General features: G+C 42.4%; 1 protein-coding gene across 4 annotated transcripts in view; it reads left to right on the plus strand.

Annotated features, from left to right (window-relative positions):
• Nucleotides 1–20,281, plus strand: part of LOC143280837 (acyl-coenzyme A amino acid N-acyltransferase 1-like) — a 41,170-nt gene that overhangs the window by 3,908 nt on the left and 16,981 nt on the right. For all 4 annotated transcript variants that reach the window (XM_076585550.1, XM_076585548.1, XM_076585551.1 and 1 more), the window contains 5 exons: nucleotides 1,028–1,197; nucleotides 5,958–6,071; nucleotides 7,616–7,710; nucleotides 16,029–16,113; nucleotides 17,379–17,580. In XM_076585550.1, coding sequence (XP_076441665.1) covers nucleotides 1,028–1,197; nucleotides 5,958–6,071; nucleotides 7,616–7,710; nucleotides 16,029–16,113; nucleotides 17,379–17,580 — 666 coding nt within the window. The remainder of the gene's footprint in view (nucleotides 1–1,027; nucleotides 1,198–5,957; nucleotides 6,072–7,615; nucleotides 7,711–16,028; nucleotides 16,114–17,378; nucleotides 17,581–20,281) is intronic.

Genomic DNA, 20,281 nt, shown 5'->3' on the forward strand with positions numbered 1-20,281 from the left:
GGAGTGGCTATAGTCACATTGCCACCAGGTATATTGACTACAGTTAGGTAGATTGGCTATGGTCACATTGCCACCAGGTAGATTAACTACAGTTAGGTAGATTGACTATAGTCACATTGCCACCAGGTAGATTAACTACAGTTAGGTAGATTGACTATAGTCACATTGCCACCAGGTAGACTGACTACAGTTAGGTAAATTGGAGTGATGGCCTAGAGGTAACGCGTCCGCCTGTGAAGTGAGAGAATCTGAGCACCCTGGTTCGAATCACAGCTCAGCCGCCGATATTTTCTCCCCGTCCACTAGACCTAGAGTGGTGGTCTGGGCGCTAGTCATTTGGATGAGATGATAAACCAAGGTCCCGTGTGCAGCATGCACTTAGTGCACGTAAAAGAACCTACGGCAACAAAAGGGTTGTTCCTGGCAAAATTCTGAAGAAAAATCCTCTTCAATAGGAAAAACAAATAAAACTACACACAGGAAAAAATACAAAAAAAATGGGTGGCGCTGTAGTAATGCTCTCCCTGGGGAGAGCAGTCCGAATTTCACACAGAGAAATCTGCTGTGATAAAAAGAAATACAAATACAAATACATTCACATTTCCTCTAGGTAGATTGGCTATAGTCACATTGCCACCAGGTAGATTGACTACAGTTATATTTCCTCCAGGTAGATTGGCTAAAGTCAGGTAGGTTGCCTATAGTCACATTGTGGCCAGATAGATTGGCCAAAGTCACATTGCCGCCAAGCAGATTGGCTAAAGTTAGGTAGATTGGCTAAAGTTACATTGCCACCTGGTAGATCGGCTATAGTCACAATTTTCTGTTTCTCCTGTCAGGCAGGTTGGCTATAGTCACATTGCTATCAGGTAGACTGGCTATATTCACATTGCTGCCAGGCAGATTGGCTATGTTTAAGTCAGGTAGACTGGCTACAGTCACATTACTGTCAAGTAAACTGGCTATATTGAATACTGTTATATTGAGTACAGGTGATGGCTCACTGACTGATTTATGTTGAACACAGGTGAAGGGCCCTTTCCCGGTGTGCTGGATATGTTTGGACTGGCTGGGGGTCTGATGGAAGTCAGAGCTGCTCTTTTGGCCGCCCAGGGCTTTGCTGCATACGCATTGCCCATCTACAACTATGAGGGCATTCCCGATTCTTTCAATGACCAAACCTTTGATTACTTTGAGGTAAGGAGATTTTTTAGGCGTAATCTTGATGCAGACTTGTGTAGCACTAACATGTAGAGGATCAACAGCTGAAGATTGTGGCATCTTTTTTTTCCTGTTAAAAATGTATTATGAATTAAGAACAATAGTAACAGAGTGTAACAGTGTAGCACCAAAGGAAGGGAAGTGAATCTTTGTGGACTTGTTGAGGTAGTAGTAGTTGTAGGCCTCCTTCGGTCATGGCTGACCATGGATAGAGTATATCCGACCTAATGTTTAATTGGGCTGTCTGCTTGAACCAAGCAGCATCGCCTGTGACTGTAGAGACCGAGAGAGACAGTCTCTGTCGCAGCAGTCACATGTGTAAGCTGATGCTGATCTGTTGTCTGCCGTCCCTTTTCTGCGAGCTCGCTTTTCTGCTGCAGCAGCTGACAGTTTGTTCTCACCAATCCGTAGCTGATTCTTGAGAGTGCTTCTCCATCTGTTGCGGTCATCTGCAAGGTCCTCCCAGGACTCAGTGTTGATCTCAAGTGCCTTCAAGTCACATTTGCAAATGTCTTTGTATCTCAGCTGTGGGTGGCCAATGCTTCTCTGCCCCATGGCGAGCTCTCCATAAAGGATGTCTTTTGGGATGCGACCATCTTCCTTGCGGCGAACGTGGCCCAGCCAGTGCAGCCGACGCTGTCTCAGCATGGTATACATGGTTGGGAGGCCAGCGCGAGTCAGGACTTTGGTATTTGTCACCTTGTCTTGCCAGGAGATGCCAAGTATGCACTGTAGGCTTCTCAGGTGGAAGGTATTGAGCCTTTTCTCCTGACGAGCATGTGTGGTCCACGCCTCACTGCCATACAGCAAGGTGCTGAGGACGCAGGCGTTGTATACAGCCATCTTTGTCTTCGTGGTCAGCTTGGGATTTGTCCACACTCTTTGTGTGAGGTGGGCTAGTGTTGTGGCTGCCTTCTCGATCCTCTTGTCAATCTCGGTGTCAAGGAAGAGGTTGTCATTGATCGAAGGTAAGTGAATTGATGGATGGCTTCAAGCTCATAGTCATCAATGGTGATGGCTGGTGGAGATGGCGTGTCTTGGCCTAGGACATTTGTCTTCTTGAGACTGATGGTCAGACTGAAATCTTTGCAGGCCTGGGAGAAGCGGTCCATTAGTAACCGCATGTCCCGCTGGGTGTGGGTCACAACTGTGGCATCGTCAGCAAAGAGCATGTCTCTGATGAGGGCTTCGCGGACTTTTGTCCTTGCTCTGAGGCGGGCGAGATTGAAGAGCCTGCCATCTGATCTGGTCTGCAGGTAGATCCCTTCCTGCGCTGTGCTGAACGCATGCCTCAGGAGAAGAGCAAAGAAGATTCCAAATAGGGTGGGGGTGAGGACGCAGCCTTGTTTGACACACTTGTTGAGGTACTTCATTACAAACACAGCATTTCAAACAAATAAAGACACCAGAAAAAAAGTATATCACTGCTGCTGAAAAAAAGAAAAATTAAAGAGCAGAAAATAAACAAACAAGCAAACAAAACCACCAAAAACTAAATCTTAACAAAAGACTCACACTCAAGGCTAGGAAACGTCAACACATCACCCCCATACTTGCTTCCCTTCACTGGCTCCCCATTCAAGCACGAATACAATACAAACTCTCAGTCTTTGTCACAATTTCTTCACTGATTCTTGTCCAGTCCATCTATCAGATCTACTTTCTTTCTATTCACCACCCAAACAACTCTGTTCTTCGAATGACATGCGCACACTGTCTATTCCAAGAATTCACACAAAAACTCACAGTGAACGTTCCTTTTCTTTTGTCGCACCAAAACAATGGAATTCACTGCCCTCAAACATTCGTCACCCCAACACCAGCATTCAAGAGAGCACTTAAAACACATTTTTTCAATTTTTATCTTTCTAGGTAGAGCTTTTCTATCTGTATATGCTTGCTGTGATTTGATCGCTGGACATGCTGTTGGAGTTGATTTGCGTGTATTTGTGATGATTTTTAGTGTGCTTCTGTGAGGCCTGGTTCCTGGTGCATGTTTTTGACATGGGTAACTGTGTGATATGTTTTTTTTTGGGGGGGGGTTTGTTGTTTTTTGGAGGGGGGGTTTGCTGCCCCATCATCTGCACCATTTCAGAGGCATTACTCCCACGCCACTCATTTAGATTCCCCCATACACGGCCACACCCGGGTTCGTCCGCCACAGTTCCTCTGTCAGCAGTCCACAGGGAACCATCGATGTTAGGTCGCTAGGAGGCCACACACCAGAGGAGACCCTGCACTGCTGCTGAGTCACTTCAGTGGTGTTCAGTGGTGCCTGTTCTGATTCAACGTACTTCGGACACCACCTACTAAGCCCCCTACTAACGACAATAATGGCTTAGTCGTGGAGCCAGACTAAGTGAGCATCCCTCCCAGAGTGGAGACAACCACCATGTCCCTCAAACAACAGCCCCTCATGAATCTGCCAACACTGAAGACATTGACAGGACTCACCCCAAGCACAGAAGTGGAGGGGTATCGAAACTGAGGTCACCATGAGAGCAGGGCATGAAAGGCCACAGATTTGAGACTGTTTTGTTTATATTGATGATGATGAAGGAGGAGGAGGATGACAATGACGATGACGATGTTGCTATGGAGGTCCGTTTTGGTTTGGGACTGCGTGCAAGGCTGTACTCTACGCTTCCTGTCATAATGATATCCCAGCATTAACCAGGCCTGAGAGATACAGACACTTGCAGTGTTGGTCAGGTAATTAGAGTAACACACCCAAAGACGCATCCTTGAAGTGGATGACACTCGACTGTGTGGTCCCAGTCTCCCCATTTAAGCCCACAGCACATTCAACTCTGGGTAGGAGCTGGCCACGGGCCGAAAAACCCACCTCCGCTGGGATTCGAACCCACGTCCTTCCATCTGTAAGTCCGCGACACTAACCACTTAGCCACGGTGGCTGGATATGTTTTTATCTTGCTGTGATTTTGGGCCTATGTGATGTGAGACTATGATATTGCCTGTGATGAGTTTACATTATATGTGTGTGTATGTATGTATGTGTATATGTCTATGTATGTGTGTGTATATATGTGTATTTATGTATATATATATATATATATATATATAGATATGTGTTATATATATATATATATATATATATATATATATATATATATATATATATATATATATATATATGTCACTTAGTAGATTTAAGCCAGCGTGATGTGAGATTGTCTGAAATAGGCATTTTAGCGAATGTGATATGAGATTATGTCTATTTATTTATTTTAATCTATTTTATTTTATTTCATTTTTATTCTATTTTATTTTTCATACATATTTTTATGTCACTTAGTCTTAAGTTTGTATATCCTATTGTAAAGGACGGTGAGCCCCATTTCAGATAATTATTATTATTATTATTAAAAATTAGAAAAACAGAAATATTAATATACCCACACACCCAGATGTGCCACACTAACATGGTTGTAACTCAGTGTTGTGTGTGATGACAGAATGCCGTGAGATGTGCCCACACACCCAGATGTGCCACACTAACATGGTTGTAACTCAGTGTTGTGTGTGATGACAGAATGCCGTGAGATGTGCCCACACACCCAGATGTGCCACACTAACATGGTTGTAACTCAGTGTTGTGTGTGATGACAGAATGCCGTGAGATGTGCCCACACACCCAGATGTGCCACACTACCATGACTGTAACTCACAGTGTTGTGTGTGATGACAGAATGCCGTGAGATGTGCCCACACACCCAGATGTGCCACACTGACATGATTGTAACTCACAGTGTCGTGTGTGATGACAGAATGCCGTGAGATGTGCCCACACACCCAGATGTGCCACACTGACATGATTGTAACTCACAGTGTCGTGTGTGATGACAGAATGCCGTGAGATGTGCCCACACACCCAGATGTGCCACACTAACATGATTGTAACTCACAGTGTCGTGTGTGATGACAGAATGCCGTGAGATGTGCCCACACACCCAGATGTGCCACACTGACATGATTGTAACTCACAGTGTCGTGTGTGATGACAGAATGCCGTGAGATGTGCCCACACACCCAGATGTGCCACACTGACATGATTGTGACTCACAGTGTCGTGTGTGATGACAGAATGCCGTGAGATGTGCCCACACACCCAGATGTGCCACACTGACATGATTGTAACTCACAGTGTCGTGTGTGATGACAGAATGCCGTGAGATGTGCCCACACACCCAGATGTGCCACACTAACATGATTGTAACTCACAGTGTCGTGTGTGATGACAGAATGCCGTGAGATGTGCCCACACACCCAGATGTGCCACACTAACATGATTGTAACTCACAGTGTCGTGTGTGATGACAGAATGCCGTGAGATGTGCCCACACACCCAGATGTGCCACACTGACATGATTGTAACTCACAGTGTCGTGTGTGATGACAGAATGCCGTGAGATGTGCCCACACACCCAGATGTGCCACACTGACATGATTGTGACTCACAGTGTCGTGTGTGATGACAGAATGCCGTGAGATGTGCCCACACACCCAGATGTGCCACACTGACATGATTGTGACTCACAGTGTCGTGTGCGATGACAGAATGCCGTGAGATGTGCCCACACACCCAGATGTGCCACACTGACATGATTGTGACTCACAGTGTCGTGTGTGATGACAGAATGCCGTGAGATGTGCCCACACACCCAGATGTGCCACACTGACATGATTGTAACTCACAGTGTCGTGTGTGATGACAGAATGCCGTGAGATGGTTCGGATCTCACCAGTCAGTGGCGCCAGGAGGCATTGGAGTCATAGGGGTGTCTGGAGGGGCCGCCTTAAGTCTGATGATGGCTTACAAGTGCCCGCAGGTGTGTGTGGTTGTGTTTGTGAGTGTGTGTGTCGAATGTCATCAGGTGTGTGTGTGTGTGTGTGTTTGTGAGTGTGTGTGTCGAATGTCATCAGGTGTGTGTGTGTGTGTGTTTGTGAGTGTGTGTGTCGAATGTCATCAGGTGTGTGTGTGTGTGTGTGTGTTTGTGAGTGTGTGTGTCGAATGTCATCAGGTGTGTGTGTGTGTGTTTGTGAGTGTGTGTGTGTGTGTGTATATTGTGTATCTTTGGTGGTGTGTGTATTTTCATTTTTGTCAATGAATTTTTGCTTTGCGCGCACATTAGACAAGTTTCTGTTTTTTAAGTTTCTCACTTTCTGTAGATAATTTTGAGATGTTTTTGCACTTGTTTTTTTCTGGGTATGGGTGTAACAAACTGACATTTGTGACTTATAAACCACTGTGGTTTATATGTGAATAAATTCTTTTTTTCTTTTTTTTTTTTTTTTTTTTTTAGATTTAAGGGGTGTGGCCCAACAGCCTGATTATCAAGGTAAATTTAGACAATTCGATGGGCACAATAGTCGAGTGGTTAAAGCGTTGACTTTCAATCTGAGGGTTCGGGGTTCAAATCTCGGTGATGGCACCTGGTGGGTAAAAGGTGGAGATTATTCCGATCTCCCAGGTCAACATACGTGCAGACCAGCTAGTACCTGAACACCCTTTGTGTATATACACAAGCAGAAGATCAAATACACACGTTAAAGATCCTGTAATCCATGTCAGCGTTCGGTGGGTTATGGAAACAACAACATACCCAGCATGCACCCCCACCAAAAGCTGAGTATGGCTGCCTACATGGCGGGGTAAAAACAGTCATACATGTAAAAGCCCACTTGTGTACATACGAATGAATGTGGGATTTGTAGCCCACGAACGCAGAAGAAGGAAGGTGACAATGCACTGGCGGTCACACATTCACATGCAGCCACAAATGATGTCTGTCTGTTACAGTAGACAAATGTAGATTCACTATCTCTTCTACATTGAACATGTAATCTTTCCATACTTCCTGTTTAGTCGGCCTAATCAAGTACAATTATGTGTAATGTTATTCCCTCTCCATGTGTATATTTTTTCTTCTTCTTTTTTTTTTCTTCTCCTCTCATTTCTTTATCTTAATCACTAACTTGTTTTCTTACCTTTTTCTGCTTTCTGTTGTGTGAACAACGTATCTTAAAAATGATGTTTATATTCATTGTAAATTCTTTAAATATATTAATCTCCACGGCAGCTCAAAAAAAAAAAAAAAGGGGGGTGGGTGGGGGGGGAACAATGTATGTCTGCAATGACTGTCGTTTATATGTAGTTGGAAAATGTGTATTTCAACATAATTGCAATTGTGTAGCGTCCACCAGCCGTCAAACGAAACAAATGTATTTAATCACATTCCTGAGCACGATATAAGCTGTTAGCTTGTTGTTGCTCCGCTGTCTGTCTGTACATGTGTGACATATTTACTGAATAAAATTTTGTTTAAATCAAATGTAGATAAGGGAAAGAGTGCAGTGCATTGAGTGCTGACAGGTCCGAGCCCTGGTGAAGATCAATGACCGGGGCTACCACAGCATCCTTGAGATGGGGGTCCCAGACCATGACCAGTGCTTTCACCGAAACATGTTGTAAGTAGCAGCTTCCTTACGGGTGCCTGCATATGTCACGGCTGTTCGCTGCCTACAGAAACCGAGCCATTTAGTTTTCACAGAACTTAGTTGCTGAGGCAGCAGAGTACTAAAATTAGCCAGTACCTTTGCACTGGTTGCCGCGCGCACGCAGTGCGGGTTGGTTCCAGACATCTGGTCAGTGGCAGAGTACAGCGCTTCCATGCTTACAGCAGGACATTCATTGTATTTTTTCACTGACATCTGATTATATTACCCGTTTTTGCGGAAAACGAGCTTCTGTGGTGATTATACCTTGATGCATTCAAGTACCTGGGTGTGTAAACTTTGTGAGTAGGTGATCAAATATTTCGAGTTTCAACACTGTGTTGGAATCCAGGACTTAACACTCAATGCCTGCGTTGAAAGTGACGCTCTGTGGCATGTGTGAAAAGTGAAAAAATCCTCACGTGGTGACTATGTTTGCAAGTGATTTGTGACTGAAGGACACAACGTTTAATGTGCTAAGTTCTGCAGATTTATATTTGGTGTCTCATCTCTTTGTAGTCAAAATTTGATTTTCGAGTTATAATATTATCCTGCACATAAAGAGGTATAAATTCTGTTAATTTTAGCGAAAATCAAAGCGTGCGCCATTTCGTAGAGGTCAAGGTTCAGCTTGCGTGGCGCCCTGCGCATGGTGTGAATCATAGGTGGTGCCAGCCACAGTAAGGGCGATTCAGCACGCAAGCATACATTGCCGTCCGCAGAACGCGGTTTGTTCATGTGTGACCTATTTCCACATTGCTTAACTGAAGCATTATTCAAGTTCCAATTCTCTCACAAATAGTTTATTTTGTACTAACTGTAGTTAACGTGCATTACTTAATTCTGTGTAACCACTCTCCCTCTTCCTCTCTCCTCTCACTCGATCTCTCTCTCTCTCTCTCTCTCTCTCGTGTGTGTGTGTGTGTGTGTGTGTGTGTGTGCAGCATGGCATCACTTCAACACACAGAAAGTAGCCACATGCTCAGACTGAACTCCTTATGCAGAATATGTGTCAGCAGAACAAGACAAATTAAAAGTAAACAGCCTGTGTATCTTTGCAAAACGTATGCATCAGAATTGCAACAGTTGTACAGACTTGTAATTTCTGAGGAAACAAATGGGAAATTGTACTCTGATACATTGTGTAGCAAATGTTATTGGCGTTTGAAGAATATACAAAAAACTGCAGTTCCATCACAAGGTGTTCTACACACAGTAAAAGAGCAGATTGAAAGCACACACAGTGTATGGACACAGTTTGACCCCACAATTGGAGAAGCTGATTGTTCTGTATGTCATGCCTTTCTGGAGAGGTCCAAACCATTCAAACGTGTTAAAAAATCCCAGAAACTGACATCTACAAATCAGAACTTTCCAGTCAGTTCTAGAGAGGTGTGTGTGGCTGATGGTAGTACAAGTGACACAGTTGAGCTTCTTGACAACACTGACAATGTTGTAGATAAGGCTTGTGCCAACACCATGACTGCAGCACATGAGAATGTCTGCAACAGCAGTCTCACTGCTGTCACTGTAAATGACACAGTTGTCAACAGCAATGTCACTGACACAGATGAAAGTGTTTGTCACACAGATTTCAGTTTTGCCAGTGACAAAGCTTGTGAAAGCAGCATTTCCAGTGCAAACAAAAATATTAATGACAGCACAGTCAGTGACACAGTTTCTGATAACAGTAGTATCAGCAGCAGCAGTGAGACTGAGAATGTCACTGATGTCAGTGAGAACATCTGTAATGGCAGCATAAATGAAAGATTATGTGACAGCAGTGTCACTGATTCAAACTCACAGTTTGAGCCAGAAGTGCCTTCGACACCTCATGTGAAACCTGTAGTAAGGTGTCTTCGTGAATATCTAGATGATCGTAGGCTACAGAAGAGTGCCAGTGGTAGCAGTGAAATTGGCATAAGTGACACAGATAAGTCTAAGGACATGGTGAATGGAAAGCAAACAGAACAGGCAACTAAACTGCATTCAAACGCAACAGTGAAAGACAGGTCATCTCAGACTGACAACACAAAACAAGTACGTCCATTTGAACAGGTGCAAAGATCACTGGAACTGACAGATATTGTAAAAAAATATATGACCCTCTTCGTTCGTAAAACAATGGCAGAGTCAAGTGATAAACAGACTGTGGTTTGTAAAACAGGGGGTCAGCCACTCGTGCTAAAAAAAAAAAAAATCACCATACCTAGAAAACCTTCAGCCATTGCCAGTACTCCAACAAGGAAAAAAAGAATGAATCAGCTGAATAGTATTCGGAAAGAAACTTCGGGTTCTTCAGAGGCTGACTTGGTAAAGCAGCAAAGCACAGAGCTGCGATTCACAAAGAAAAGGAAACGGACAGAAATACTGGAAGTTGCTGGGTGTGGGAAGGGACACATTGATTCCATGCAGGCAGTGAAACTCAGAACCACATTATCACTGAGCTGACAAAACTGAGGATGCTAAAGAAGCAGACTAGAAAATTAGGGATAACATTTGAAACTGAACAAAAAGAGAGAGAATTTCAACAGGAGCTATTGTGTGGAGAAATCCACGTCAGCCAACTTAGACTAATATTTAATGATCAGTTGACAAACAGAGACATAGTGAAGGCAAGATATGTTGCACGTGTGGCAGACTTACCAACGTTTGTCTCCAATCTGCTGAACCAATATGAAGAAATGAACAAGCTGACATGGCACAATCACACCATTCCTCAAGATGAAATTTGGATAAAGATTGGAGGAGATCATGGAGGTGGCAGCTTCAAACTAGTTCTGTCTGTTGGAAATGTTGAACACCCAAATGCTAAAGAGAATTGCTTCCTGATTTGCATTGTAGAAGCCAAAGACAGCAGTGAGAACATCAGAAGAGTTTTAGATCCATTCCGAGAGCAGATCAGGCGCACTGACTCGATGGACTGGAAAGGGAAAAAAGTGAAATTGTTTCTTTTTGGAGACTACGATTTTCTGACGAAAATGTATGGTTTGTCAGGAGCACAGAGTTGCCATCCTTGTCTCTGGTGTGAGGTCACAAAAACAGAATTTCAGATCAGTCCTGAACACCGGACGGCAGTCCCACTTAGAACTCTGAAAAGCATAAGAAGAGACCATGCCAGGTTCAGAGAAACAGGTGGAAGGAAAGAAGATGCAAAGAATTTCAGAAATGTTCTTCCCAATGTCTGGGACATGAAGGTGAATCGTGTGGCTCCACCCTACCTTCACATCCTTTTAGGAATTGTGAAAAAGCACAATGACCTTTTGGAAGATGAGTGCTATGACCTGGATAAAAGGATAGCATGTGCTCTAGCTAAAGAGGAAAATCCATCACTGAAAGGCACAAGTGTAGGATTCAGAAAAGCTGTCAGGCAGGTGAAGCGCCTCTGTGACAGACAGAAAACAAAGACCCCTTCCTTGAGAGGCCTTCAACCTTTCAGGAAACATGAGGGACCAGTTGTAGACAGAATAGAGCAGGTGCTGAACAAATACAACATTGGCAGACAGGCCTACTTCAGTGGTATATTTGTTGGCAATCACTGCAATAAATATTTGCAACCAATGGTATTCACTGATATTTGTGAGAGTATAGAAAGGAGAGCATATGAACTGACTGATGATCATGAAGTTCACCAAGTTGCCACTGCAATCAGAAGGAAATACCTCATGCTGAATCAGCACTTTTCCATGGTGCATCAACTTGTATCATCAAAAAAGCTGATCTGCAGAAATGAACTTGGTGAGATTGAAGAGGCCATCAAAACATACATGAGTGTGTTCAGGTCATACTTCAGTCATTGCGCAAGTGTCACACCAAAACAGCACATTGTTGAAGAGCATTGTGTGGAGTGGATAAGGAAGTGGGGGTTTGGACTGGCCTTACATGGAGAGCAGGGAGGAGAAGGAATGCATGCCACTGTCAATCAGCTGAAGCGCAATTCATGGGCCATAAAAGAACATAATGAGAGACTTAAAAAAGTGATGAAAGATCAGTGGACCCTGGCATCCCCCAAACTGCATGACACAGTCCAAAAGAAGAGAAGATAGAAAGAGTGATTGAATAGATTGTCATCAACTGAAAATAATCACTTGACTTTCTTCGTCCACTTAGGAATGTGTCAAGGCAAGGCAAAATGATATTTATTCAGTGCAACAAAGTAAGGTTAATCACCTGTTTTTCCATCTGGCCCCCAGAAAAATAGAAGACAAGGTATTAAAGAAAGAAAGAAAAGTGTAGCATGACTACCTAACATTACAAGCAATACAGTGTGTGTGTGTGTGTGTGTGTGTGTCTCAATATATATTGAAAAAGTAACATTGAGTTCGCAATCAAAGTCTGATTTATTCTCATAACTCGTCTTCATATCAGGTGTTTTTTTTCTGTTTGAAATTGTACATAATGCATGTGTGTGTGTGTGGATGGGTGGGTGGAAAAAAGTATCCTCGAGTTCTCAATGTCTCTTTTATTCTCATAAAATCTTCATCAGGTATTTTTTTCTCATTGATATTGCACATAACTGCATGTCTGTTTCATTCTGGTTACTATCTATAGGTCCATGCTTATTTCATTCTTGCTACCATACAATGATACATAGCGCTGTGTCTGATTCATTCTTGTAAATGAACACAATTTAGTATTTGATTCCTCTAAGTGTACATAGCTCCATGTTGCCTTGTAACTGTGATTAACACTGTGTTGGTTGTTCCTATTACTGTACATAACTCTTTTTATTTCCTTTTATTGCCTGAGAACTGCACCACTGTGGCAACTGATTATGTTTGAATGAGAAGCCAACACTGCAGAACTGCAAGGGAGTGAAAAACATTTCTTTGTGTTGAAATGTATTATCTCAGATCCCATGACATGTGCAAAGAACAAAAGAAAGAAAAAACAAGCATGTTAGTCAGATAATGCTAATGGACAATAGCTTGTCCTAATCTGCATTCTTGACCATGCACCTGTGGAGTATCATGTCAACATATATAGTGATCAGTGTGTGATGTGGCAGCAGTTGTCTGTTGATTGTTGGAATCAGAAGACATTCATTTCACCATTGGTGAGTACAAGCATGTGTGTGTGTATGTGTGTGTGTGTGTGTGTGTGTGTGTGTGTGAATGCATTTTGGTCTGATTATCAATTATGCATGTTACATGCATAACATATTAGAAGCATGTTGCAGGCAGATCATGTATGTGTGTGTGTGTGTGTGTGTGTGTGTGTGTGTGTGTGTGTGTATGAATGCATTTTGGTCTGAGTGGTTAAAGCGTTGGACTTTCAATCTGAGGGTCCCGGGTTCGAATCACGGTGACGGCGCCTGGTGGGTAAAGGGTGGAGATTTTTACGATCTCCCAGGTCAACATATGTGCAGACCTGCTAGTGCCTGAACCCCCTTCGTGTGTATATGCAAGCAGAAGATCAAATACGCACGTTAAAGATCCTGTAATCCATGTCAGCGTTCGGTGGGTTATGGAAACAAGAACATACCCAGCATGCACACCCCCGAAAACGGAGTATGGCTGCCTACATGGCGGGGTAAAAACGGTCATACACGTAAAAGCCCACTCGTGTGCATACGAGTGAACGCAGAAGAAGAAGAAGAAGTCTGATTATCAATAATGCATGTTACATGCATAACATATTAGAAGCATGTTGCAGACAGATCATGTGTGTGTGTGTGTGTGTGTGTGTGTGTGTGTGTGTGTTGTGGTTTTTCCACCCTCACACAATCTGACACTGCTCGCCTCCCTATCCCAGTCTATCCATTTTCTTTCTTTTTTCATGTTATCACAATTTTTGTCATTCTTTCCATTTGACATTATGTAAAAGTGTGTGTGTTTGGGGGGGGGGGGAGAGGTGTAAACGTATTTTTGTTTGTTTATCAATAATGCATGTTGCACGCACAACATATTAGAAGCATGTTGCAGGCAGACCATGTGTGTGTGTGTGTGTGTGTGTGTGTGTGTGTGACAGTGTGTATGTGTGTGTGTGTACGTGTGTGTCACAGTGTGTATGTGTGTGTGTGTGTGTGTGTGTGTCACAGTGTGTATGTGTGTGTGTGTGTGTGTCACAGTGTGTATGTGTGTGTGTGTGTGTGTGTGTGTCACAGTGTGTATGTGTGTGTGTGTGTGTGTGTGTGTGTGTGTGTGTGTGTCACAGTGTGTATGTGTGTGTGTGTGTGTCACAGTGTGTGTGTGTGTGTGTGTGTGTGTGTGTGTGTGTGTGTGTGTGACAGTGTGTGCTGTGGTGTTTCCACCCTCACACAGTCTGACACTGCTCAACTCTCTGTCTCCATCCACTTCCTTTCTTTTTTCATTGTCTGAGATTTTGTTTGTTATTCTGCCCATTTGCCATTATGTGAAAGAGAGAGAGAGAGAGAGAGAGAGTGTGTGTGTGTGTGTGCGCGCGCGATGCGTGCCTGTTTATGGTGTTTGTGTGTGTGAGAGAGAGAGAGGGAGGGAGGGAGAGAGAGAGGGAGAGAGAACTCAGAACTCATTTAATTGTTGTAAAACCCATCCCACCATCTCTTTCTCTCTGTGTGTGTATGTGTGTGTGTGTTTAGTTCATTTCACTGTTTGCTTTTTTCCTGACATTGTATTCAAAATGTGGAAATTGTTCATAATATGTTAAAAATGTGAGAAGTGCTTGAAACTCACTTGTTTTTGTTTGTTTGTTTTTTTATATATAAAAAAACAACAACTTTTCTACCAATAGATAACTTCCGTTATTCAAGTGCTTAATGTGAAGAGGAAGTGGATTTATACTGTTCATTTTTCTCTCTCTTATTTCTGCCTGTTTTAGAAACCAACGTTTTGTGCGTTTTACGTTTCATTTTGAATAGCTCCCTTCACACAGTTGAATTGTTGCCAGTTTCCATCTTTCGTGTATGTGAGCAGTGTAACATTAATAAATAGCAGTTATCTCAAGAGTACCGTCGCGCGAAAGTCCCTGCTGCCCACTGAGATCGTATTTACATGTTTATAGGTCAAGCTCGGCCTCAGTCTGCGCGCGTGTGTGAAGCACAGACAAGAGGCCGGCTTGGCATTACCGTCCGTGCTCGCGCGGTGTACCGCGCGGGTGTTTAGCTGCGCCGGTTTCATGTTACTATTTTTAGCAGAGTGAACTGGCCCAACTAAAAGCTTTCGGGCAAACAGCCGTGATGTTTGTGCACATGCATGTGTGTGTGTGTGTGTGTGTGTGTATGGGTGTATGTGTGTGTGTGTGTGTGTGTGTGTGCATTGTAGAAAGCCTGATTCACAGAACATGGGTTGGTGCAAGAGAAGCATGGTTTGCATTAGGATGATTTTTGTGTGTAGAAACATTCAAGATTTATACTTATTTCATTACTAAATGCTTGGAAATTTTTAATTTTTTTAATTAAAAGACTTTTAACCTTCACTTGAACCATTAAACTCTTTACTCTTACATTTGTAAGTCTACTGACTCGACATTCACTGAATAAGTTGATGGATCATTGGATGGCATTCACTGTCACTGAACCATCTGTCATTTGATGTAATGACATCCACTGACAAACTGTTTGAAGGACTTTTCACACAACAGTTGATGCTTTCCTTGATTTATCCGTTACACCTTCATGATTTATTATTTCAAATTTTTTCTGTGTTACTAAGAATTTATCACAGAGAAATCTGTTGTGACAAAAAGTAACACACAACAATACAATAAGGTACTGTGGATAGAGAATTGTAGCGTATATAGATGTGTGATTCTGTGTGTGTGAAGTGGACAAACAGACAGAGGGGGAGAAAGAAAAAGGTGTGTCACTGAATGGTTGAAGTATGTGTCACTGAATGGTTGATGTATGTCAATGAATGGTTGAAAATTTTGTTCACTGTAACAGGTGATATGTGTCACTGAATGATTCAACATTTTTGACCATAACAGGTGATATATATCCCAAAATGATTGATCATTTTGATGACTATAACAGGTGATATATGTCCCTGAATGATTGATCATTTTGATGACTATAACAGGTGATATATGTCCCTGAATGATTGATCGTTTTGATTACTATAACAGGTGATATGTCACCAGGTAATTGATCATTTTGATGACCGTAACAGTTGATATATGTCAGAACTGATCAGGGTTGTTTATTTTCCTTTTTGAATTAAAATCTTTGGCTTTCTTTTCCGTTAAACTGAAATGCATGCAAGAAAATAGCCTGCTCAAGTGTTGCTGATTATTAATGATGTATGCATGTGTGTAGGTGTGTGTGTGTGTGTGTTATGTGTGTACTGCATGTGTGTGTGTTGCTTTTTTGTCAGGTGGGATATGAACAAGTGCAAACGGACAGAGGAGGGCCTCGTCTTGAGGGACGTATGGATACTGTCTGATGACTGTATCATACCTGTGAGTTGTGCTGGTGATCATACCTAAATGGTGATGTGTTTTCCGGCCTGTCATTGTTTAATATCTGTGAATTGTGCCGTCATCCTAAATAGTGATGTGTTTTCCAGCCTGTCATTGTTTAATACCTGTGAGTTGTGCTGTCATCCTAAATAGTGTGTTGTTTTTTTCCAGTCTGTCACTGTGTGACGCCTTTAAGTTATATTGTCATCCTAAATAGTGTTGTGTTTTCTGGCCTGTAACAGTGTAACACCTGTGAGTTGTGCTGTCATACTAAATAGTGTTGTGTTTTCTGGCCTGTAACAGTGTAACACCTGTGAGTTGTGCTGTCATACTAAATAGTGTTGTGTTTTCCAGCCTGTCACCGTGTAACACCTGTGAGTTCTGCTGTCATACTAGTGTTGTGTTTTCCAGCCTGTCACCATGTAACACCTGTGAGTTTTGCTGTCATACTAAATAGTGTTGTGTTTTCCAGTCTGTCACCGTGTAACGCTTGTGAGTTGTGCTGTCATACTAAATAGTGTTGTGTTTTCCAGCCTGTCACCATGTAACACCTGTGAGTTTTGCTGTCATACTAAATAGTGTTGTGTTTTCCAGTCTGTCACCGTGTAACGCTTGTGAGTTGTGCTGTCATACTAAATAGTGTTGTGTTTTCCAGCCTGTCACCGTGTAACACCTGTGAGTTGTGCTGTCATACTAAATAGTGTTGTGTTTTCCAGCCTGTCACAGTGTAACACCTGTGAGTTGTGCTGTCATACTAAATAGTGTTGTGTTTTCCAGCCTGTCACCGTGTAACGCCTGTGAGTTGTGCTGTCATACTAAGTAGTGTTGTGTTTTCCGGCCTGTCACCGTGTAACACCTGTGAGTTGTGCTGTCATACTAAATAGTGTTGTGTTTTCCGGCCTGTCACCGTGTAACGCTTGTGAGTTGTGCTGTCATACTAAATAGTGTTGTGTTTTCCAGTCTGTCACCGTGTAACGCTTGTGAGTTGTGCTGTCATACTAAATAGTGTTGTGTTTTCCAGTCTGTCACCGTGTAACGCTTGTGAGTTGTGCTGTCATACTAAATAGTGTTGTGTTTTCCAGCCTGTCACCGTGTAACACCTGTGAGTTGTGCTGTCATACTAAGTAGTGTTGTGTTTTCCAGCCTGTCACCGTGAAACACCTGCGAGTTGTGCTGTCATTACTAAATTGTGTTATGTTTTCCAGCCTGTCACTGTACAGTGCCTGTGAGTTGTTCACGTGTTAATATTTCCTTCTCTTTCTCAGTTGTGGGAGAAAGACGTACAAGTGTTGACCTTGGCGTGCGGCGACGACGGCCAAGTAGATCCGAGTAAAAGCGACGAGTTTCGGCAGCTGTACCCTGAGGACCGGCGCCACCTGATTGAAGTGATCCACTACCCACATGCCGGCCATCTCCTGGAGACCCCATACACTCCTCTCAGCCGCGCCTGCTTCAATCCCTATTTCAGTGCGTCCTTTTTCTTACACGTTAGTGATAATAGTAATCACAACAATAATAACAACTATAATGATAATAATGATAATCAGTGATAATAATAATAATGCTGATAATGATAATAGCAACAATAATAACAACAGCAGCAACAACTATAATGATAGTGATGACATAATGGATACTTGTATAGTCCTCTGTCCAGAAAACAGTGCTAGGTGCTTTACAATATACATGATATCATACATATTACATCAGTGTTACATATACACACCAAAACTTACATAGCAAACTACACACACATAAACATGATCCATACATGGATACGTAGATATAAACAATCAATTCAAACATTTTTTTTTTCTCCCTTGCAATGAAGGTTATATTTTCACTTCAACATCATCACCATGGTAATAGTTAGCAAGGGTATTTTCACAGAAGAAGAAAAACAAAGCAAAAAAAACAACAAAACAAAAAACAAAAAAAGGTTATATTTTCTCGTTATATTTTCTCTTCAACATCATCACCATGACAATTTTCCTGTGACAAGTTGCATATTACACAAACATGGTAATAATTAGCAAGGGTATTTTCACAGAAGATGAAGAACAAAGCTTAAATTTTTTTTTTAACACAAAAAAACCAACAACAACAAACAAAACGTTTCACTTATAATGTGACACCTTGATTCCCAACTGGCTGCACACATTTGACAGTCAGATGACATAGTTCATAGACATCATAGAGCTACAACTGCCCCATTGCTACCAAGTTGACATATGCTGAAGGTTTTCTAATAGTAGTAAACAGAATCCTTCTTTTAGCTAATTGTATCAAGTTATCATGAAACAAAAGTGCAAATACGTATTATTTTTTGGGCACTGATTGTTTTTGCGAAATAAAAACAAAAACAAAAAAAAACAAGTATCCAAAAAGTGAAGAAAATGGAGTCAGGGGTTTTCATTGAGCACGTTTCTGTAATAACACCAGTTGGCAGAGAATTCATTTATTCTAAAATGTATCCTTGCTATGTGCTTTTCTATTTTGTATCTGTAGGTAAGTAGTGTTCTAAATATATTCAAGTCAGGCTGACTGTTATCCTGTTTACACTTATAAATGTAGGATTTAGCTACCAGAATAATAAAATCAAATGCCACATAAGTTTTGATGTTCCCACCGCATCCAGGATCCTTTTCATTGACTATAGCTCTGCGTTCAACACAATAGTGCCATCAAAACTATATTTTAAACTGAAAGACCTCTCGCTGCCTGAATCAATTTGTGCATGGATCCTAAATTTTCTAAGATGCAGACTGCAAGTTGTTAAAGTTGGTGACCTCACTTCCTCCACATGCATTCTCAACATAGGCACCCCACAGGGATGTGTTCTATCCCCACTGTTGTACTCACTATTCACACATGACTGTGCAACTCAAAATGAATGTAACACCATGGTCAAGTTTGCCGACGATACTACTGTAAAAGGGCTGATTACAAACAGTGATGAGTCAAAATATAGGGAAGAAGTACTGGAACTTGTCAGCTGGTGTGATCAAAACGACTTAGAACTCAACATATCAAAAACAAAAGAATTAATTTTAGATTTCAGGAAGACCAGATCTGAGCACTTGTCATTAAAGACAAGCAAGTAGAGATCATCAGGGGTCTAATTCATGGACCGGGACTTTGAAGGAAGTCCGAGACTATTTCAGTTGTCTCGGACTAAAACGCGTTGTAAACTATTCATGGAGCCCGACTATGCGAAGTCTAGGACTAAACGAGGGACTAAACGGGTGAAATTTACACCCGCGATCTAGCAGGCGTAGCGAGCGTAGTCTGGGTCTAAATGCCCAAACAAAAATGGCTGCTATCATCGCATACCGACATATGCAGCGGAGAAATCGTCTTAACATTCGGCGATTCCGCATTTTTAGAGATAGAACACACCCTTTTGAGGTGTTCAGTGATGCAAAAGTGTACCAGAAGTTTCGCTTTTTCCGCCAAAATATTCTCCAACTTACGGAGGAGATAGAAGAATCGTTGGAGTTTGACATTGATCGAAAGGGTGCGCTTACCCCTCTTTTGCAAGTACTTATAACATTACAGTACTACGCAACTGGGATGTTTCAAAATGCAGTCGGAGACTTGATTGGAGTGAGCCAGCCCACCGTCAGTAGAACCATCACACGTGTCACGGAGGCCCTTCTTCGGTTGAAGAACTACTACATCCGAATGCCGACACAGCATGAGGCGAATCTGTCCAAAGTCAAGTTTTTTAACATGCAAAGGTTTCCGAACACATTCGCGTGTATCGACGGTACACAAGTTCCCATCCAGGCACCCAGCGAGCAGGAACATGAGTTCGTGAACCGTAAAAACTTCCATTCTATCAATGTGCAGGTAAGTTCCCCCCTCCCCTCTTTCTCTTCCTCACACACACACACACACACACACACACACACACACACACACACACACACGCGCACGCACACACGCACGCACACACACACACATTTTACTGCCCTCAACCTGTCTCACACTATTTTCATATTAACTAGGGCCTATTATTTTACTTCATAGACTTGCACAATAAGGGTCATGCCATAAACTGTTATGAATTCAAGGTTACTGTAGCCCTCCCTTTTAAGTGTTTTATGTAGGCCTACATAGTGTGTAAACAATAGCCTTGGAATGAAATGTTCTGCACACCGCCTCT

Source organism: Babylonia areolata, chromosome 4 (genome assembly GCF_041734735.1).
Source record: "Babylonia areolata isolate BAREFJ2019XMU chromosome 4, ASM4173473v1, whole genome shotgun sequence".
Lineage (NCBI taxonomy): Eukaryota > Metazoa > Mollusca > Gastropoda > Neogastropoda > Buccinidae > Babylonia > Babylonia areolata.